This window comes from Phoenix dactylifera, chromosome 6, assembly GCF_051530095.1.
Source record: "Phoenix dactylifera cultivar Ajwa chromosome 6, Ajwa_hap1_PhDact_Kaust_v1.1, whole genome shotgun sequence".
Classification (NCBI taxonomy): Eukaryota; Viridiplantae; Streptophyta; class Magnoliopsida; order Arecales; family Arecaceae; genus Phoenix; species Phoenix dactylifera.
The window spans coordinates 26087491-26110317 of record NC_143195.1 but is presented as its reverse complement, the minus strand read 5'-3'; the positions used below and the strand labels follow the sequence as shown (position 1 = coordinate 26110317).

At 38.6% G+C, this 22827-nt stretch overlaps 2 protein-coding genes across 5 annotated transcripts in view; one reads left to right on the top strand and one right to left on the bottom strand.

The window, feature by feature from the left end:
- Positions 1–482: 482 nt before the first annotated feature.
- Positions 483–8490, bottom strand: ARA6 (Ras-related small GTP-binding family protein). The gene is made up of 8 exons (XM_008786271.6): positions 8266–8490; positions 6989–7065; positions 5102–5185; positions 4804–4898; positions 4588–4693; positions 1964–2053; positions 1787–1873; positions 483–811 (listed from the first exon to the last, which is right to left on the bottom strand). The coding sequence occupies exons 1-8, from the start codon at positions 8288–8290 to the stop codon at positions 770–772; spliced, it is 606 nt and encodes a 201-aa protein (XP_008784493.3). The 5' UTR covers positions 8291–8490; the 3' UTR covers positions 483–769.
- A 1762-nt stretch (positions 8491–10252) lies between these two features.
- Positions 10253–22827, top strand: part of VPS54 — a 43350-nt gene continuing 30775 nt past the window's right edge. For all 4 annotated transcript variants that reach the window (XM_039126766.3, XM_039126765.3, XM_039126763.3 and 1 more), the window contains exons 1-3: positions 10253–11387; positions 17939–18001; positions 18567–18646. In XM_039126766.3, the coding sequence (XP_038982694.3) occupies positions 10536–11387; positions 17939–18001; positions 18567–18646 (995 nt within the window). In that variant the 5' untranslated portion in view covers positions 10253–10535. The remainder of the gene's footprint in view (positions 11388–17938; positions 18002–18566; positions 18647–22827) is intronic.

The following is a 22827-nucleotide window of genomic DNA, read 5'->3' as shown; positions in this document are numbered from 1 at the left end:
TCCACTAATCAGCATAGGAATATAAGAGGTCTACAGCACTCACATATCTAGATCAAGGCAAGCTATTTTTAATCTGGATTGTGAAAGCCTGCTACAGCACTATCAAGATGAAGTGCAGGAACAAAAAGCAATTAAAAGTTATATCCAGGACCAAGATAATGCCAAAGCATGAATATTTCAATTATTGGACCACCATAAAAAAGTCAAAGTAGCACCCTAACGGCAGGTCATTAAGTGCTAACTATTCTTAATCAGTTAAGCAAACTAATAAGAAATTGATAGTTGTCTAGAAAAATTCAATTCCAATGCAAGGAACGTTCAGCAGTAAGGCAAAAAAAAATCTTGACATGCGAGTGTGCTGGAAATTCTGTATGGCTTTCCCAATACTTCCAACACATTTACCATGTAATAAATAATCATACCCTCATTCCTTATTCAGCTTAGATCTCGCGGATTACTTTCCACATAACATGAGCACAATGGAAAAGAAACATAAAATATAATTGCCTAGGTGATCTGGCTCAGCCTGTTTAGAAGACGGCCAACTGATTAGGCCCTTTAGAGTCATAACAAATTGTTACGGCAACTCTGGCATAAACTTCGGAAGGTCAATGACTAACATACTATTAACCGAGATACATGAAATATGACAGTAGCTGAGATATGAAGGGATATATCACATAACAAGTGAATTATACTATCATTGTACACACTAAAAAACAGTCCCCTGTATATGATGGATGTTGGTGGACTTCGTCTCCAAAGTCAATCAGGAAGAGGATGTTGTCCGGGGCAACCTCTTTGCTATCTCCTGGAAAGGAAAAAAATGGAGAATAGAGCTTTAGTTAACAGTCTTAACAATTCAATCATTCAAATAAATATATATATAAGTAAAAGAGATGCATCAATTTATATAACCTCTGACAGCATTATGATATTTTTCACCACTCAATTTCCATGATCAATAAAACAGAAGAGAAGCCGTTATAGGACATTCAAACTCAAGGTGGAAATGGATAATCTAGATGAAAACATGACTAGATACTGTCAATTGATAAGCTGCCGCTTAATTTGCTTAGCTATAATTTTAGTGCGATAACAAGTAGCTGTTGTACACAACATCGGATTTCCAAACAAGCATGTAGAATTTTGTCAAATGTTGATGGACTGATACATAACCATGATCATCAAGCCTTATTCCAACTATTTCAGTCAGCTTTATGAATTCACATTCACCAATCGTTCCCATATATGATTAAGATTTATTATAAGTATAGGAAAATTTCCTATTGCATATGAACCGGTCGAGTTTACCATAACCATGGCCATCTAGCCTTTTTCCCAACTATTTGGGGTCAGCTTATGAACCAGTCACATTTGAGAACTAGAATTACTTGGAATTCCTAGTAAATCAAGGTTAAAGTAGAACATATGCAACAATTTTAAGCATCTGAAGGAGGTATAAGCCTTTAGGTTCATGTGTGAAAGTATGCATCACAAACCCCTGTGCTCTAAATAGAAAGATAAAACCACATATAATTTGTCCATATACTCAAAATCATATTATTAGCATTCTCAAAGTTCTGGTTCAACCAAAGAAAGAAAAGAACATACAGACATCTGCATGGCAAAATAGGCCCCTATCAGGCGCTAAGAAAGGTAAAAAAAAAAACTTGAGCATACTATTAAATACACCTTGGTTATGCAAACTATACATGTGGTCCTGCAAATTTCTAATATGCATAATTTGACAGCATGGAGCTCAATATCTAACGTGAATGAGTACCTCAAACAGTTGGTTGATGTTATCGGCTGTCTTTGCTGATGTCTCAATGAAGAACATACCATTCTTCTCCGCATAGTCTTGTGCATCCTTCAGAAAACAAAGGACCAGATAATTTTTTCAGTGCCAAATATATACCAGCCATGAGCAAATGCCAATGAATCTTGAGATGCTGCATACCTGGACTGATACACTCCGATTTTCATGCAGATCAGCCTTGTTACCAACCAAGGCCATGACAATATCAGGATTTGCATGTTTTTGGAGTTCCTGTTACATGCAAATTGCTATTATTTGTTTAACAACATGGATCAGTAAATAACTTTAATGGGTAAAGTTGGCATGTGCAGGCAGATAAATTACTAAATAAAGCAGCAAATTGGTTCTTACCAGAAACCAAAAAGAGAAAAAGGCAAATTGGAAACAATAGTCCAGTTACTAAAAGAAATTCCTGGTGTGCAATATAATACTGCAATATATACAGAATGTCTCGAGAATTGCACAAATTGGTAAACTCTAATTGACAACATACTGAAAAGATTTCCACTGACCATTGATCTATTTGGTCATATAACGTGTAAAATTGCAGTGTAAATCACCTTGATCCAGAGTCCTGGAGAACATTAAGTGTACTAGGAAGTATCGAGGAATGTATATTACTAATAAAAACATTAACGAAAAGTGTACCATAAGAACTTGAATTGGTACATGGCATTTTCTGATGAATATTTAGGATTCAGCCTGGATGGGGTTCTTGAGGAAAGAACTGGATAAGTTTTGGAGCAATTTGGGTTCTATTACAAAGAAGTGTTATTTTCCAGATCTATAAGGTGTTCACTCAAATCATTAGGAGACATGTCCTTCTAGTTGTTTTTTTCAATTGGAGCTCAAGCATGCCTTTCAGTGTCAAAGAGGAGCAATCATGTATAGGTTCAATGCAGTCAGTAAGTGTCAAAGAGAAGCAATCATGTATAGGTTCAATGCAGTCAGTAGGTTGAAGGAAAAATGATAAATTGAGATTTGTGAAGACTCTTAAGAGGCCAGTATTAGATCACATATGATTTGCACTGGATTCTTGGGGTCAGCATCTTTCTGGGTATGGAGCATGTAGCTTCAAATATTGAGTTCATACAGTTTTAAGGGGCTCATACATGCTGGTGAGATGCATTTTTCTCAAAAAAAAGAGAAAAAGAATAAGAGAAAAAAGGGAACACTTCTATTAATAGACAAATAATTTTAAAGATGAAGCAGGGCATGTGTTAAGAATCTTTCAGACAGTCTGCGTGATTGCAACCACCAAAAAGAGGGATAGTTTGAAAGAGAAGAATCTTGCAGAAAGGACACCTGATTTTGCACAATTGAAGCTACAACAAAAGTTGTTTCAATTATAGTTCTTGTGGCAATCATAAAGCAATGTGAAATGGCTCAGGTGAACAATCTCATTGCAGTTTCAAGTTCTAATAATTTGAGGTGGCATAGGTGGTTCTAGAAACCAAGGTGTTTCTTCTTAGCAAAAGCAAGTATATGTTTAGACAATTTATTTGAAAACTGAAAGTATTATCCGATTTACTGTTTAGGCAATTAAATAAAAGGCATGCCCAACAAACCTAATAAGCTATATCATGATTCATGAGATTATAGAGAGCATCACATGTACTCCAGCAAGCAGCAAAATGGGAAAGCTTTTCCAAACAAGGTCTGCAAAACCAATACCTTGAACAATACTGGTTCAACACTAGTTCGATATAGTACAATCGGTACGGTATGATACGCACACTATAGTAAGACAAGCTTCCAACGCTTCTCACTCCCAGCCATGGTAGCACCTAAAACTGACCCACTAAAAACTGATATGCCATACAATCACAAATTGACATAGAGTTAAAGGCATGGTGGATGCCAGATCAAGAGCCTGCACAAAGATTCCTATGCATCCAGGTGATAGCCCTGTCAAGATGTCATGACCTGAAATCTTTTCTTTCTTTATACCGCCACCTAAAATCTATTAAATTTCAAGCTGGTGGAAATTAAAAAAAGGCAGAAATGCCAAATCACGACAACATAACACCTTACCTAAGTAATAAAAAACAACAAGAAGAATGGATTTGGATCATGAAACTAAAAAAATAACCAAATGAAACAGAGAAGATTAATAGGACCCTAAAAAATATCAGAGCCTCAAATTATTTGTTGCAAGTTGAACACAATACTGTTGGTGGGAGGTTAAGGAAATGACAGTAAACCATCCAACAACATAACTATCTACAGGTTTGAACACTTTGTCGGACACTCCAGTATTCCAACCAGCATTTCCAGAAGAGGTTTTTAAAAACGATCCTTGCCAATACCATACTCTCTTTCAAGGAAAAAGGCATCAAGGTGTTAGAGTTATATTATTAGAAAATGGGAACTGATCTTTGGTTTTCTGGTACAGTCCTTACCATTAGAACTTCTTAAGTCATATGAAAGTAGATATAAGCAGAGGTAAAGTGAAAATCTGTTCAGAAGGATCGCATTAATGCAAGGTCCGCAATCTTGGTACCAGGTACCGTATCGGTACTTTATCGGTTCGGTTCGGTACGGTACGGTATACCTCTATGCCGAAATAGCTCTCTAACTATGTTTTTATCTAAGTACGCCTCAGTACGGACCGGTACAGGATGGTATACCTCGGTACGGATGGTATGGGGCATGTACTGATATAAAGATGTGTTTCGTACCAATTTTCTTCCGGTACAGTATAGTACGCTCCGGTACGGGGCGGTACGACAGACCTTACATTAATGTGAAAAGGTGTATCGTACCTTAACCCAGTATTTTGCTTTGACAAATGATTCTGGACTCGTTATGTCATAGACAACAACTGCAATAGCTGCTCCTCGATAGTAAAGAGGTGCCAAGGCAGCATACCTGATTAAATATGTTAACCTCATAAATATATGATAAAAGAGAAGCAGATCTATGATGTATTCTGCAATAATATCATTAATTCAACTATATACCCTAATTCAACTATATACCTCTCTTGGCCAGCAGTATCCCATATTTCAAACTTTACTGTTGTGGAATCTTGCAAGGCTAATGTTTGTGATAAGAATGATGCACCAACAGTTACCTAAAGACCATCAAGAACCAACAGCATTAATATCTAAATATTAGCATACGTTATAGAAATCAATCTACAACAAGAATAAAGGACAAGAAGCAAACTTAACAAGTAGAATAGCACTTTGACGAGCATAAGTCACTACACAAGAGCAGGTCCACTGACTATTGGATAATTACGTCAATAACTATAAAGATCAATAAAAAATTTACCTTGGAAGTTGGGTCAAATTGACCACGAACAAACCGAAGGACGATACAGCTTTTACCAACACCAGAATCCCCCAACAATACCAACTGCACGCACAAAAAAAAAGGGTTGATATGAAAGTGAATTATATGTTGCAGCTGGACAAAGTCCATGATGACTTGATGGTAATTTGAAATGGTAATTTTTATGCACACAAGTTTATGCTCCAGAAGTCCATATTGAAAGGCTTGTTTTCTTTTGACCTATTACCTCTCTAGATACCATTTATCTTTGGTTCCCCATATTAAAGCTATCAACATGTTTGAACATACGCGAGAAATTTCTGCCATGAGTCAGACCAACTGCTAAACAATATCAATGAGGACAAAAAATATAAAACTGCAAGAAAAAATGGACTTATTCTAATGTTTGGTCAATCACTAGATAAGTTGCCAGTGAACAAAATGTCAAGTCGATGTGAGCCAAAAAGCAACCACATAAGATCCCGGGCTTATGGATATGTAGGAAACATAACAAACATGCCTGTAAAAGGCACCATAAGTAACTAACAACAAACATTTTTTTATTAGCTTGGGCTATTATCCTCTTAATAGTAAGTCATTTATTCAATATTCTTACTAAAATGACGCCATATGCCCCTACATTTTGAAGACCGGAATAGAATCCTTCATAAGCAGGTGTCATGGCTTGCGATGAGCAAGGGCAGAAAGAGGGTAAAAAAGAAATGATAATCCTGAAAACAACACATCTGAGGTGGGCAATTAAGGTTGATTGTGTAGGACATAGCTCGTACCACGGCAAGCCCCCTACTGATTCACAACTAGATCAGTACAATTAGAAAGAATCAGGACACCATTTGCACTGGAAATCCCTGTTTCTCGATAAGATAAACCACCTTCTAAGTGGAATATCTAACTCCTAAATATCAGAAAGAGGGGAACTGATAGCCTGAACGACTATGTAACACTTATCTTCCTTCATGAAACCAAAGCCCTCGGTCATTGTCCCTCACCAACTGGAAAATGAATTCCAGCATCCAAACAAGGCCTTAAGAAAAGTTAGGCGCTAGTTAAGCTCGATATCAAAATTACCTTTTTCCACAGTGTCTAAGTAAGGCTTACGATAATCACCATTCTTCCATCAAAAGGACCAGTCACTTCATTTTTTTGAATTAAAATGCGGTGTGAATGGACTCAAAAAGCTCTTTGACAACTAGGTTACCATATTATGATGGATATCAATGATGTCAAGCCATCATCATTTGTCATCTTTTACCAATGCAAGGATTCTCCATGCTACTTGCCCATCTAGATGATAATAATCACCTCCAGTAATTGAAATATGAATTTAACTTCACTATTTTTTTTTTTCAAATCTGATCTTTGCAACATGCAGAAGTACGTAACCTTCAGGATTGAAAGTCTCATTCAGCTACTCTCCCTAACGTAATTTAGTAAATATATCCATGAGGGTACATATCTATCAAATGCATTTTAGTCACTGATTTTTTTTCTCTTTTTTCACAAGGGCTATTCACTCAGCCTATTTTGTAACAGATATCATTTATAAATCATATATATGTAGTATAGCTGCTTACCAGCAGTCCATTTCTGCTGAGCGTCCTACCAAAAGTCAAAAGATTAATATGAGTATAGTATCTAAAACTTGGTAATACTAGCAAACCTATCTAGCCTCTCATAGTGTATAAAATTGTCATAACTTGAAAAACACTTGCATGAGTTTCTTCGTTGTGCTGAAATTGTAGAGTGTGATATGGTAAGCATAAAAGATGAAACAAAAATCAAGATGGCTGGTAAGCAAAGCATCAATTAGTCTGCAGCTCCAAGGTCAAACAACATTGTCACAACAAAAAAATCAAACTAACATACCTTGACGCGCAAGTTTTTTGAGTCAGTAACCATTGAGTTTCCGTTATTCAGACTACCCAACCTTCCAGCATTCCTATCTGATTGGTGCCAAAAGATCATATGTTAGCATCCTGGATTGTCTCAATAACTTGACATTGCTTCATCTGTAGCTTAGCATACTTTAAATATTATAACTGAAAATTGTAAACTGTGCTGTATAATTTTAGACTAAATGCTTCCTAAAATAGAACTTATATATTTGTTTTCATCTAAAGCTTGTGTTGCCTTATGATCGCAAATAAGTAATAACCTAACTTCATATCAAACTGAGTGTAACTCATATGTAGAAACACAAAAAGAAAAGTTCTATGATTCCCAACATTTGCATGTGAAGAAATCTCACCAACAGTCATAAAATCCACCATCCACACAACTTGTATTTTATCTCTTGTTCCTAAGCTAGTGATACAGAGGATAATGGACATCATAAACTGAAGATGTAGCAAAACAAACTCGATTAGGTAACTTATCTTAAACTGAAGTTAGTTGGCAAAATGCATCATTAAGCTCTTATTGGAAAATAACAGAAAAGGCCAGCACATAAATTTTCTTTCTGTTAAACTTTAAAGGCAACAGTAAGATGGTAGGACATTATGCATATTTGCATGTTGCCCATGGGAAACTTTAGATAAGAAAGATCATCTGGTTTTATCACCAAAACTAATACATTAAAACGATAGAATAGATCAGCAATTTATTATGACGCTTCATTTTACTGCCATATGATAAAAAGCCTAAATCGTGATATCCAACCTACACAAGGAATTAAAAGACAAGACGGTCGATATAATATTTTGTTGAACGAGCTAAACAATCGATTTCAAGAACCAAACAACACGAGATTGGAAGGTCTCGTGCTTGTAGCCGGAGCGAGTAAAAACTGGCCTTTTCCCAATAGATAACAGCAAATTCACAATTGATTCGATGCACGTCGCATGCATCACAAAGCGCAATAACAATGCCAATATTATTAATGCAAAAGAATAACAGCAATTTATTCAAGAATTCAGCTCCAATTTTTTTCATAACAGAACATAATAGCATTCCAAATTACATGTTGACATAGAGATCATATCAAACAAAAATTCAACAAATAGATGCTATGAAGGGTTACCTATTTGCATGCATGTAAAGAAATCGAGAGCTAAGTAACTGAATCGGTGGATTTACGAAACCCTAGATAGAGAAGGGAACAGAAGGAGAAATGGGGAGAAAAATATAGGGGGATGAATGCAGACCTGGAAGGGAGGAGGAGCAACCCATCGTCCGGCGGATAGGAGAGGTCGGGCTGCCGAATGATGCGGTAAAAACCCAACGGAAAAAAGTTATTAACGGGCTGACGGGGGTCGATCGAGGGCGGGGAGAGGACACGGCGCGGCGGGGGAATAAAGAGGGGGTTCCGCTCCGTCTCCAGCCAATTGCGTAACCGTGCGGGCGTCCGCGTGATTTGGCTCTCTATATTTTCTCCACTACTTGCTTTCATTAGTGGAGCAACGACGGAGTTCAAATTTCCGAATGTGTGCACGGATTTTCATATACGGACTTGATCTGGTACCGTCCTTCAGAATTTTGCGTCCATCGAGGCCTCTCGCACGAGGTGGCATCAAGTCACGCACGTGGTCAGCGCCAAATCGGGCTGAAGGTCACCCGTCCCATCACGGCTCAGTGGACGACCGGGGTTAAACCACCGACCTTAGTAGATCGGTAGGGACGGCAATTTACGAGCTCATTAAATATCTCATCTCACCCGACTCAAATTTTATCCGATCGAAAGCAAGATAAAATCCTCCAATCTAAATATATAAAAAATATAAAAATATATTTATTATAATTTTATAGAGTTAATCTATTTTATTTAACTCTATCCGTCCCGTTCTATCTCATCTCGAGATAAATATAGACCAAATATGAGTAATGATGTATCTAATCCATATGAGATCTTTTTCCATATTGAATGCTAATAATATTCATTGGGTAATCACATCTACAATCAATTTTTGGCGTATCATACATGTAAAAAGTACTATAAATAATACTAATTGTTAATATAAATTATATTTTTATAGGCAATAATAATTAAGATTATTTTAAAATTTTCATCATCCATCTACAATAGAGTACCCAGTTCCTATGTTTTATATGATGGACACAAAATTATTACTGCACGTTATAGTAAAATATAAAAACTAAGACTTCATAAGATATTTGAAATATATTAGAATGTATAAGTATATTTTTATTTTTCCTAATTTATATAGTAACCTAGGAATGGTTCTATAGCTGAACAAATCATGGGCCTTATTATAATTTTTTGTTTCGATGCTTTATATAGTAACCCCAAAATGCTTCATGGACCCACATACTTCAATACAAAAACTAGACCTTCATATAATATTGGAAATATTTAGGGATCCATGAGTTATTTTTAATTTCCCACATTTCATATGGGACTCCATGACAGTTCTTCAGTCATAACATGCAAATACAAATTTTAGGTCTTATTATAACTTTTATCTCTGGTGTTTTATATAATGGTATGGGATTGTTTTCTAGACCACTGTATACAAATACAAAATCAAAGTCTTTGTATAATATTTAAAATATATTATGTTATATGTGTAAATCTTCATTTTTTATATTTTATAGCAACTATTTTAAGTATATCTTGCAATGTTTCGAAGATTTTTTTTTTTATCGTCACAGTGGATCCAGCATGTTCTATTACACTCTTTTTTTTTTTTACTACATCAGCTGCTCACGCTAACTTTACGTGAGCACTATCATAAAAGTTTGGAGAGAAAACACATTTCAGTGATGAGAAAATAGATACTGGCGAGTCCTCAGAATATTACCGAAGTGATGAGCTATAAAGAAGGTGACCAGTTCACACCCTATTAGTCTCTTAATAGACGTGTATAACTTAGAATACAACATACTTTTATGATAATCTCCGGATATCGACTAGAAATGGATGATTTATCTTTCTTGTTTCCTATTGTAGGATCCGCTTAATAAAACAAAAAATATACTCTTTACTTCTACGGCAAGTGCTAGTTGTCTGAAAAATCAAAGAAATCAAATATGAATCAATGAACTCGTGGGAGAACGATATGGCTATTATGCAAGATTAATTTATCAAGATAACAAGGCGAAATGTTGACCAGCTGGAAAAAAAAGGAGTGGTCTCCGGGTTAGGGATGCTAACATCTCACATCCCCAAACCCCGTTTTTAGTATTTTATTTAATAATTTATTTTTTTTTTAAAAAAATACCCCGTGGATCGCCACACCCCGTTTTCACGCCTCCACGTGCCCACGGAAATAATCACCTCTTCTACCTCCCTCTCTCTTTCTCGATCTGCAACTCCTCCCTCCATCGCATTGCTGTATATATCATTAGATCAGCATCGGATCTGCGACCCCTTCCTTCTTAAATCCCTAAATCTGGCCTCTCCGCCCCCCGAATTAGGGTTCCTCTGAAGCCTCTCCTGCTCCGAGATTCCGCCGGGATGGAAGCGCCGCCTTCCCAACCGGGAAGAGCCCCCCTCCGCACCGCCGCCGACGGCCTACCCCGCTCCCGCGATCCGATCAACCTCGGCCGCTCCAGCTCCGCCTCCAGCCGATCCGACTTCGACTCCCCCTCCGCCTCCGCCGCTGCTGTCAGCCAGAGCCTCTCCTCCATCCTCAACAACCCCCACGCCGGCCGCTCCGATGCGTACTGGTCCCTCTGGTGGCCTTCCGCCTCCGCCGCTACTGCCGACCTTCCTCCGCCGCTCGTCCCCTCGATTCCCCTACCCGAGGTCATCCGCGCCGACTTCCAGCCCTACTTATCCGCGATCTTCGAGTCCTACTCCCGCTTCGAGGATGTCCGGAATCACAGCTCCAAGGAGACCGCCGCGGCCGTCGGGGATGGGGAAATCCGCGGCCAGGGGGAGGCACTGGTGGCGTGCCTCCGGGAGGTGCCGTCCCTGTTCTTCAAGGAAGACTTTGCTTTGGAGGAGGGGACGACATTCCAGGCCGCGTGCCCCTTCTCGCCGTCGGCCCAGGAGAATACTGCGCTCCAGGAGAGGCTGACGCAGTACCTGGATGTGGTAGAGATGCACCTGGTGAGGGAGATCTCGCTGAGGTCGGACTCGTTCTTTGAGGCTCAGGGGCAGCTGCAGGGCCTGAACGGGGAGATTGTGGAGGCCTGTGTGCGAATTCGGGAGCTGAAGGAGGCGATCAGGATTTTGATTGGTGATCTTGTGGGAACCGCGAGACAGGTGCAGGAGCTTAATGCTACGCGGGGGAACCTCGTTGCTTTGCAGCAGAAGCTCAGTGTTATATTATATGTCAGCCAGGCGCTCTCAGCATTGAAACTGGTTCGCATTTTGTCTTTATATTTTTTTTTTTGTTTTTGGATCTGACTGCAGCATGTTGTTAATGAGCTAGATATTTATCATTACAAACTGCTTAATCTATTTCAATAAATTTCGCAAGATATTAAAAAACAAGTAAGAGAAATGAGTGCCGCTGCTGCTCCTCCTGTCCCATCCGTCACCTATACCACTTGTAGAGTGCATGTTCTCTGTAGCAGATTGAATTGAAGAAATGGAGATGTTCAAAAAGCGAAATATGTGGGTTCTTTGTGAGGCCCTCATGAGCATTTCAAATTTTATATAACTGAAGTAAATATCTCCACAGATTACAGTAGGCATGATGACAAAATCCCTAATTCTTGTTTTCTAGTAGATTAGCTTATCCTAGCCCGGCTGTATATGCCGGCCGCTTGGACCATATGTTGAGTGGTCACGGGGCTGCATACACATATCAAAATTAGTGATTTTGAAGCACGTTTGTTTATCATATTTAAATTGACAGTGTTGCCTTCATGCGATGAAAATGAAGAGGCCTCAGTCAAGTCAAGATTGATGGATAAGAGATAACCCAAGGTGATTTGTTTCAATAATTAGGATTTATTATTAAAATAGAAATGAGAGATTATTGAAGACATATAAGGTAATAAGAAGTCGAAAGATGATGTGGTGAGGTGCTTGATTGATGCATTCCTTGGTTATGTGAGGAAAAAATTATAAACTGGGAGCAGGTATGTTGTAGACGCAAATGTTGGGCAGTTAAGAGCATCTGAAAAATATATTAAAATGTAATATAAATGGAAATGTTGAGATAGGTGTACGATGTTAGTAAGATATGAGTTCCTCTAGTTAAAAGGCAAAGTGATGGATAATCAATTTTTAGATGGCATAAGCATGTCTAGTAAAACCTAAAGAGGTTCTCCTATAGAGATACTATTATTACTGAAAGATTTAAAAAGAGGAGGGCAAGACCTACGTTAACGCTGATGGAAGTTGTGAGAAAGGAGATTGATAATCTTGCAACAAAATCAAAGGTAGCCTAAATAAGAATAATTGGCTATTGGTTATTCATAAAGCCTACTACAAATAGTTGGGACAAGGCTCGATGGTCATGGCATCAATATATACCAAAGATGTGGAGTCGAGAGACTTAGAGACAAACTGGATATCTTTTATATGCTTGAAAAACCAAGTTTAATTGATCCTTTTCACTGGTGCTTTAGAATAGTCAGGGTATTGGTTTTATAGTGTATGTTGTTCTTAAGATAAATGGTATTTGACCATTGATCTCATGACTTAAATTAGTGTGGTTGGAAAATAGGCTTTTTTTTTCTGCCTTTTTTGTTTTTGTTTTTTTTTTTTTTTTTGGGGGGGGGGTGAGGGACATAATACTTGGGGGGTAGCTTATGCCCTAGAAGTAACACTAAAGCTTGGTAATACTTGATAGTTGCAAAGCTTAAAACTAAACAAGGATGAGGAATTGATGCTAATTGAGGAACTTCTTTGTCTAGTTCTCTAAAATAGTGTCAAAAGGCAGCTTCATCTGGGAAGTTGTCGGGCACATCATATCAGTAAAATATCCAACTTTAGTTTCTTTTGCTGAAGGGTCATTTAAAATAATGTTGAATAGACCTTTAAATCTTTCAAGAGATTCAGAAGCTGTAGTTGGCACAGATATGAGTGGAGGTGATCAAATTGTTGGATATTAAACCAAAATTATTAAAGTATATTTTAGAGCATTTATAACATGAATGTGTAGTGGAGCCAAAAATGATTACAAATTTACAATGTTCATTAAAAATGCCTTATAAAGTTTATAGGTAGTGTGTCTTAGACATCATATCAGTAAAATATCCAACTGTAGTTCTTTTTGCTGAAGGATCATTGAAAATAATGTTAAATAAACTTATAAGTCTTACAAGAGATTCAGAAGGTGTAGTTGGCAGCGATAAGAGTGGAGGTGATCAAATTGTTGGATATTAAACCAAAATTGTTAAAGTACATTTTAGAGCATTTATAACATCAATGTGTAAGTAGAACAGAAAATGATTAGAATGTTCATTAAAAATGGCTTATAAAGTTTGTAGGTAGTGGGTCTTAGAGTTCTATGTATCTAATACTTGGGCCTTCTATGTGGTGGTAATAGATTTATCTAAGGGGTCTGCAATCTTGAGATGACTGTATAGAAAATACAGGATAAGTTTCAGGCCCTAAAAGGAAATACAAGAAGAGAGAAACAAGTAGTACAATCATCATCGTGGACTTATTTACACATATGGGGCAGTTTCAAGCCTCTCCTAGTTAAACTTAGTCCAAGACTTCATATAGAAAACAATTAGAGTACTTTGGAGCCACAAGGAGAAGACTATCAAGATTCCTTTAGAAAATAAATTCTAATGATTAACTCTCGTTCAATTAGTATGTATGGTAATGGTAAAAATGACCTAACTCCTAGGATCAATCTAACTAAAATTGAAATTCATAAAAGATAAATGAAGAAAATCGAAACCTAATCTGATTACAGGATGCATCTATATTGGCTGCTTTGCGTTGTTTAATATCTATTAACCTTTCATAATTTTCCAAATAATCATTTGCATGTATAGACATTGCTAGTTTCAAAAGCAAGGAGTGAAGCATCAAGTGTCATGCCTGAGGCTGTTTAAGGGCTGTCATATCATGCACATTTTGCTGATTCTTGTCCTGCATTTTGCTGATACTTGGCACATTTTGGAACTGAAGCATGACAATGCAAGAAGACTGCAAATGATATGCAGAGATGCACTGAAGATATGCTACATGGGCCAATTTTTATTGTGTTTGCACTGGTGTTGACATATAAAGGCAAAACTATAGTCCATCACTATTTTATAGTAGTTTTGGGTCATGGATATTGGTATTGATTGCTGAACCTGTGGTATTTTGTCATATAAATAGATGTTGAATTAGTATTACTAACATAAATAACATGAATAAGTTTACAATTCTTGATAAAAATGTAAATGAGGATGCCTGCTTATGTTAACACATCAACAAAACAATTATTATCATATAGATGTGAAATTTGTACAATGGTAGTAATATGTGAAACTTATGTACCATGGAATACTAAGACTTCTTACTTTTGTTTTGATGCAAAGTGATGGTGTTTTATCATTATCATGATCAATCTTAAGCTTATACACTGCTGATTACTATGATTTACAAACTCTATTTTGATATAAAGTGATGTCGTTTTATCATTATAGTTATCAGTCTGTAGATTGGCCCTTTATATTCTTAAAAGATAGGGAGAGAAAGGGAATGAACGTTTAAGTGTTTTAGACCACTTATTGGTAGATTGTTTAGGATGGTTGTCTATTGATTTCATGGGAGAAGTAGGGTACAAGCTTGTACGGCATGTTTTATCCATATTCATATGTATTGGAACAATGCACATTGACACGAGTTGATTAGCATTTATGTGGGCCGGCATATGAAATAGAGGCAAGGTTCGCAGAACCGATTGTACCGGCGTACCGGTGAGCACCGGCACCGGTACGGTTCCGGTTCGGTACCGGCTCCAAGCCGGTACCGAACCGTCCGCGCGCGCGGAAATTAAAAAAAAACAACAAAACGCGTCCGCGCGCGTCTGGGACGCGCGCGGACGCTTCAAATGCCACAGAGTGGCATTTAATGCCACTCTGTGGCATTTAATGCCCCCACGCGGGCTGCCAGCCCGCGTGGGCACGGTGCCCCGCGCGGGGAACCGCGCTCGGGCGCGATTCCCTGCTGGGAATCGCGCACGGGTGCGTTTCCTACGTGGGGAAACGCGCGCGGGCGCGCGCTCCGCTCGCGCGCGTTTCCCAATTAAAAAAAAACGCGTCCGCGCGCGTCCGCGGACGCGTCAAATGCCACAGAGTGGCATTTAATGCCACTCTGTGGCATTTAATGCCCCCACGCGGGCTGCCAGCCCGCGTGGGCACGGTGCCCCGCAGGGAATCGCGCGCGGGCGCGATTCCTACGCGGGGAATCGCGCGCGGGCGCGCGTTCTCCGCTCGCGCGTCCGCGCGTTCTCCGCTCGCGCGTCCGCGCGCGTTTTTCAAAAAAAAAAAAAACAAATGCCACAGAGTGGCTTTAAATGCCACTCTGTGGCATTAAGAGGCCCACGCGGGCTCCAGCCGCGTGGGCGCTCTTCCCCGCGCGTGGGGCGCGCTGCCCCGCGCGCGGGCGCTCTTCCCCGCGCACCCCCGCGCGGGGAAAGTGTGGCTTGGACCGGTGCGAACCGGGCCGGTTCGCACCGGTACCGGCTTGTACCGGGCCGGTTCGCACCGGTCCAGGTACAGAACCAATCGATTCCGACCCAGTTTGGGTCGGAACCGTTTTATACCCCGGTACCGGACCGGTGCCAGTCGGCACCGGTCCGGTACGGGCTGAACCGACCGGTACAGGTCGGTTCAGCAGACCTTGAATAGAGGTGTGCACCATTGTACCATTTCAATAACCTATTAACACAATGTGTATTGTAGGTTTGGTTTGGTAAGGAAGGGCACTTAAATCCTTGTTAGGAAGCAATGAAATTGATATTTAAAGCCTTCATTGAATTTGATACAATAAGGTATACAAACCATGACAACCATATTGTTATTCAACAACAAAACATTCTTCTTTTAAACATTGATTCTTTTTTGTAACTTTTGTTTTTACTAGTTGATACTCTTATTTTGGAAGGGGATAATTTGTTTGCAATTCATTTGGTGTCCTTGAGGAATCTTAGTGACCAGCACAATACTTTTACCTGCTGGGATAGCAGTAAATCCCGTATCCTACTGTCACATCACTTGAAATTTACGTCGGGTCAAAGAGAGCGGTGGGAATGGTGAGAGCAAAAATACACCGAGGCTTGAGTTCGATGGGCCTAAATGTGAAGGCACGGAGGAACAGGTGTTGAGATTGGGTGGAGGTCTTATGCAATGAGTGGATGTGAATGTGCGAAGAGGTGGCTAAAATGAAATTTCTTGGGGAGTTTATTTCTATCACTTGTATAACTTGTTGTCATCAAATATTCATATTTGGCAGATGGGATGAAGGTCCTAGTGTTGCAAAGATTGATCGAAATAAATTTTTGATATAATTATGAAAGATAAAAGAGGTGAAAGTTGCCAAGTAGTGAAATAAGTACGAGAAATGGTAGGAAAAATGAGAGCAGGAAACTATTGACAAAAAAATGTACAATTTGGAAATGAGAAATGTTTATATAAAATTATTAGAATTATTCATATATAAGACAAAAAATATTTTTGAGAAAAATAGATACTAAAAAAATATCTAACAAAGTATAAGAAAACATTAAAACCCATGTTCATTATCTTAGTATTCTTTTTTTTTTAATAGATTGATGGGGTGAATTTTTTTCTTTTTTCGTTGGCCTAGCACATACCTTTTTTTTTAGGTGTTGGGTCCATGTTAGGGCTTCACATATATTTGTCAGAGTAGATTGTTTTTAAGTAAAAACAATTTTAGATTTATAAAACCTCTAAATAAAGAAGGAATATGGAAAGAAAACTCATATAAAGAGAATATGTAAACTGAGTATTTTTTTTCTTTTTTTAAATTTCCTGCAGGTGGTCGGCTTAAGGCATGCGGGGAAGAGAGAAAAAAGAGAGCTTGGTATTTTTTTTCTTTCTTATCTAAGTGGGATACCATATTGGTTATTTTGAGAATGCGAATTCCGTGTTACTCAAAATGTGCTTCCCACTCATTTCTTAGTTAGGTTTACTGGGAAATCCGTCATCAAGTAGGAGACATGTTTCCCCTCATCTATGGTGGAAAATGTGGTTTCCACATCTTAGATGCAAATTATAACTGTAATTATGCTAGGAAGATGTGGTTTTGTGCGCTCTTAGATGTCAGGGGATAAATCCTGGGACGATCTTTATCATGAGAACGATATGTAGGGGTGTTACAGTAGAAAACAAGAATGTCAAGGGAGTTCCAACTATCGCACATATGAGAACATTTCTATAGGTAGGAAGTTTAAAAGATTGCTATTTGATTACATTGAGGGAGCAAGCATAGAGGTACGGTAAAGTATAAAGCATCACAAAATTTAACAGCACTAACAGAAGGCGCGTGATATAGGAGATTAATGGTTATTAATTTGAATCAGATATTATATTGGACATGTCCCTTGTTTATTATCAGAGACATGTTAAATAATTTGGTACTTTTTTTTGACATACTTCATCTTGTGATGGTTTGTATGCCTCTTGATTTGAACCATGAAACTTTATTATTTTTATGAAAGAGGCAAACAATCCTTTTCAATGATGGTGCACATCAAGCTTGGGTAGACCTATCGGCATCACATCTTTTGCTCTTCATGTTGGTTAAAATAGGGTGCTTGTTAACATTGAATATTTATTGTAATCTTTTCCTATTATAATAACTAATCCTGCAAGTTTAGTTATTGCTTGGCAATTTGAACTCTATTTGTTTTTGGTTTATTATACTTACTACCTTTATAATAATTCTTAGTAACTTTGACAGTCTGAGCTAATGCAGTTGACCTCATGCAGCTTGTTGCAGCTGCAGATTGTGCTGGTGCTCTAGATGTCACAGATGACTTGCAGCATTTGCTGGTACTTTTCTGCCTGATTAGATATATGTTCTTTATTGGTCAGGAATATCCTTGTTTTGTGTTGCTTAGGTTATACCACATGGTCATACCTACTCTCATATGATGTGATCATATCTACGGTCTCTTAACTAGTAAATATAGGTATATAAAAAGAAAATGAATTATAATGTGGAAAGATGGTAAATCAGAGTGTTCGCTACCCAATCTGCACTTCCATTCATCGCAGTTAGTGGACGATATGCATTTTTGAGTTTGATATCAACTTGATGAAAATCTTTATCCAAATAAAATGCTCATGGTAGGGGCCAGTTCATTCACTGGAACATAGTTATTAATTTTTAGTTTACTCGTAAGGAGTTTGTGCAAATGCCTCTAGCTATTTTGAGTAATGCTTGTTATATTGAAATATTGACTTCCAGTATTCTTTAACTTTTTCTTTGAATTTTCTGATCAACAATAAGTTTTTGGTTGTATAATAATTTTTTTTCTTTTGCAGAATTTATATTGGTTTGAATTTTGTGAAATTTGATCCTGTACTACTCATGCTTTCCTTTTTATATAAATAGGACACTGATGAGCTAGCCGGTCTTCATTGTTTTCGTCATCTACGCGACCAACTAGCAACATCCTTAGATTCAATAAACAGGTACAGCTTTTTCAGTGGCTTGTTAATTATATGCTTTTGTCCTTGAGGTCAATGTTCGTTCTCATGATTGCTCATATCTCTTGATGAGAACTAGCACTCGATGTTAGTGGGTAGTTTTGTGTATTTTTCTTGAAGGACAAACTCATGTTGACTGTTGTCTTATTTAGAATTGTGGTTGTCTAACTCATTTGGTGTTGTTATTCTGGTTCTTTTCTCATTGTATAACGCAAGATATTCCGAATCGGTACCGGTAAGCGTACCGATGGCCTACCGGACCGATTCATCGTTCTCGGTACCGTTTCGGTACCGGGGCCCGTACCGAGAGCCGGAGCTAGAGAAGACGACGTGAAAGAAAGAGCGAGGGGGGAGGGAGGAAGAAGGAGAGGCCTCCTCTGTTAGCAGAGGCCGCGGCAGGGGGGGCGACGGAGGTTGAGGCTGCGGCCGCGTTCCGAAACAGGAGACACAATCACAGAAAAAAATTTGGGATTTTTTAAGTGAAGTCGGTGACTCGCTTGCTAGCTTCACTTAAAAATTTTCAAATTAAAATGGGCTCCGCCGCCCCTTGGAGGCCCTCCGATGGCGGCGGCGGAGGCCTCTCCTTCTACCTTCCTCCCCCGCTCGTTCTCTCCTTTTCTTCTTTTTCGGTTCCGGCTGGGTTATGTCGGTGCAGGCTATGTACCGTTTTCTACAGTTGAACTGCACCAGTCAAGGCCCGGACCGATATGGTATGTGCTGAACCGGCTAGTACGGGCCGATTCAGCATACCATACAATAACGGCAATTGTTAACTTGATACTGTCAAGATTAGCTTCATGTTAACTAACAAGACATGATATACATACGTGCTTATCTAAAAACATGAAGAGACAGACAGAAAGCTGTTACAATCTTACTGGTATAATATGAGCTAAAATTTTGATTGTACTTATCATGAAGAATGACTAGCAATATCTGAAATGCCTAAAAATAGTTGTTATATTATCTTAGAGGTTTCTTATCTATGTGACAGAGATTTTACCAGTTGATAAATAGTGCAGTAGTGATCATACCATAGGGATCCTTGTAATGCTTATGTTGATGAAGATAAAGTTTACATGCTTAACAAATTATGTTATGGTCTAACTTAAACTAAATCTAATAACTCCAAGGGTTTAAATACCAATATCGAGCCCTATATCAGTTTTGTTTTAGAATGGTATGGTATCTTCATGGCTGGGATGAACCAAGATAGTCAATATCACCAAGAATAAAAACCAATCAGAACATAATTGGCATGGTTAGTGCGGGTTGACAGTACGTAATTGGTACAGATCGGTATATAATGCTTTTCTTTTGAACCTTCGTCCCACACCCTTATTGGTATCATTTTTCTATCAAAACGGTATGGTGTGGATGGTACCACCCTTTTGAACATCGCTGTATTACATTAACATGATGAACTTTTACGTATTTAAGGTTTTAACTGTAGAAGATCACATTTCAACCAAGGATTGTTGTGCCGGTAATGGGGCTCGGATCGGTTGCTCAGCGGCATGGTTTGGTGCGCTCCCGTGCCAAGCCCGTACCGACACAATTGAGAGGGTAGAGGAGAGGGAGAATGGGAGAGAGGAAAAGAGTGAAAAAGAGGGGGGAGGGAAGGAGAGGGAGGAAGGGAGGGAGAGAGAGAAGGAGAAGACCGGCGGGGGCCGGCAGAGTGCATCCTGTCACGACAGAGAGGGTGGGGGAGAGGGAGAATGGGAGACGAAGAGAGAGGGGGGAGGGAGGAAGGGAGGGAGAAAGGAGGGTGGCGGACATTCGGTGGAGGCCGGTGGAGGGCCGGGGATCCGCATTAAGGGGTGAAGGAGGGGCTCTACCTCCAGTTTTTCTATTTTGTTCGAAACAGGGGTCCTAGAGGGGGTCTTTTTTTATTTTTGAAGTTTTTTAGTGAAGTCGGCAAGGGTTTTGCGAACTTCACTTAAAAACTTCAAAAATAAAAGGGGTCTCGGAGGGGTTCTCCCCTCTATGCGGCTTTGCAGCCCTCCACCACCCTCCCTCCCTCTTCCTTCCTCTCCCTCTTCCTTGCTCCCCCTCTCTCTTTTCCAACCTTTCCTTCTCTCCCCCTCCATCGTCGGTTTCTTGTTTTGCTTGTTAGAACCATCCCGGTTCGCTGCCGGTATGGCTTGGTACAGCCTGAACCGGGCAGTTCGGGACAATTCCACCATCCTTGAATTCAACCAACAAAAATCCGATGAGGTTCAACCATGCTAGCCATTACAAAGTATTTGATGGGCATGGGTCAAAATGCTTTAATGTAATTATAAAATAATGGTTTTCTATTGGAAAAATTTCTTAATCCTGAGGATTCTCTTTTTTTCCAAATAAATGAAAATAATGATGCTTGGTGTTTATTGTTCAATGTTACTTTAGTTATGTTTTTTATGTATTATTATTAGTAAAGTTCAACAAATTTTAACCTTTTTTTTTTGAAAAAATGACATATCTAGGGCATGTGCAAGCACACAAATAAAAGCTATTTTTTAAAACATTTAATATAAATTTTTTTTTATAAGAAGGATAAGTCTAACAAATTATCTACGTAAATACTATTAGTTTATGGGCATGGATATCATCCTTAAACATGGCATTTTCTATAGCCATAACAACAGCTGTCTAGTCTTCTCCCAACTATGGCTTTATTTATCCTCTTTTGCATCAAAGTTGGATCCAATGTTTTAAATACTGATATTGAACTGTCCCATTTTTCCTTCAGAACCGTATGGTACCAACTGTACGTACCGAAAGTGAATTTGAAAATATAGAAAAATGAAATACCACTGGTAGTCTGGTACTAACATGTATGGTAGGTGCATCTCTGGCGCGCATCAGTATGCCCCAGTATGCACCAATACAGATTGTTTTGGTGTTTCGACACTTGTACTAGCGCCAATTTTGCATTGGAATGTCCTGGTACCAATGGTATTGTCTCGTTACCTTATTGTTCCAGTGGTTTTTAAATCCATGTTTAGATACATTTCATAGTTATTCACGTATTTTTACGAGAAATCGATACCAGACTTCAACCATCCACCTTTCTCATCTAGCTTTGGGACTATTCATGGCAGTATTATAGCATTTTCCAATAGCTGGAATGAGTTGAAGGACATTTTATGCATTGTTTGTTTTATTGAGTTTAAATAACATAGTTTTCATCTACAATTACTGATTTTTCTTTTTCCTGATTATTCCATCATTAAGTCATTTATTCATTGAAGTGGACATGTATATGCGATTTTACCTGTGTCACATATTTTGAATTATAATTTTATAAGCATAAAAAATTCAAAAACCAGTTGGTACTTGCAAAGTAGTAGTTTTGTCCAACATTACAGTTATTTTCCATGGAATTGACTAGTGTATGATGATGCGTTAACTGATTTAAAGTCAGCATTATGTGTGAGCGTGTGGCATGTGAAGTTTAGGTAAACCCCAGTAACTGTATGCATCACCTAGTGTTAAAAGTTACTGTTTCTTTTGAAAACTTGATGTATTATTATCACCCAATGTTGTCTTTATTACTCTTTGAGTAATCTAATTTCTCCTTCAGCTGCAAACAAAAATAATAAGCAAAAAAAAAAGAATAGTCTGGTACTTTGCAAGATCCATCAATCAACAAAAAAAATATAGGAGTTAAGGTATTGCTGATAGCCTTCACAATTCATCTTTGCCTTCAGAATCTGGCTTCAATGAACCTATTGGAACTGAATTTTCTCGCTAAAGACTCGTTTGGTTCACAAGAATTTTACCTCATGAGAATGTGTTTTCTAGAAAGCTGATTCCTGGATATATTATACCTTGAAAAGTGGTTTTGATATGTTTGGTTGACCATGGGAAAATGGCATAGGAAGCACACTTTCTGGAATGACTTATGTTTGGTTGAGCATCTACTTTTCTGAAAAAGCAGTATAAAATACCTTTGCTCCCTCAAAAAAAAGAGAGACTTGTCGGAAATCGCCGGTTGGGTTGGTCCGACCAAGAAAGACATGGGATGCACTTTTGCCCTTAATAGATTGATTACAAAGAGAAAAAAAGGACAAAAGCCACTAGGATTTTAGGCATTTTTGGGAAAAAAGAATTTTACCTTGATTCCTAGCTCATGGGAAAGTGGGTTTTCCATGTCCCATGTGGGTCTTTATTTCCTATGG

What these genes read in the sequence shown, in the direction of transcription:
- ARA6 (XM_008786271.6), bottom strand. Translation starts at nt 8,290, where the DNA reads ATGGGTTGCTCCTCCTCCCTTCCAG. An exon ending in TTGCTCCTCCTCCCTTCCAG is followed by an intron (nt 7,066 to 8,265) that starts GTCTGCATTCAT and finishes GGCACCAATCAG; the next exon opens with ATAGGAATGCTGGAAGGTTG. An exon ending in CAAAAAACTTGCGCGTCAAG is followed by an intron (nt 5,186 to 6,988) that starts GTATGTTAGTTT and finishes TTGTGCGTGCAG; the next exon opens with TTGGTATTGTTGGGGGATTC.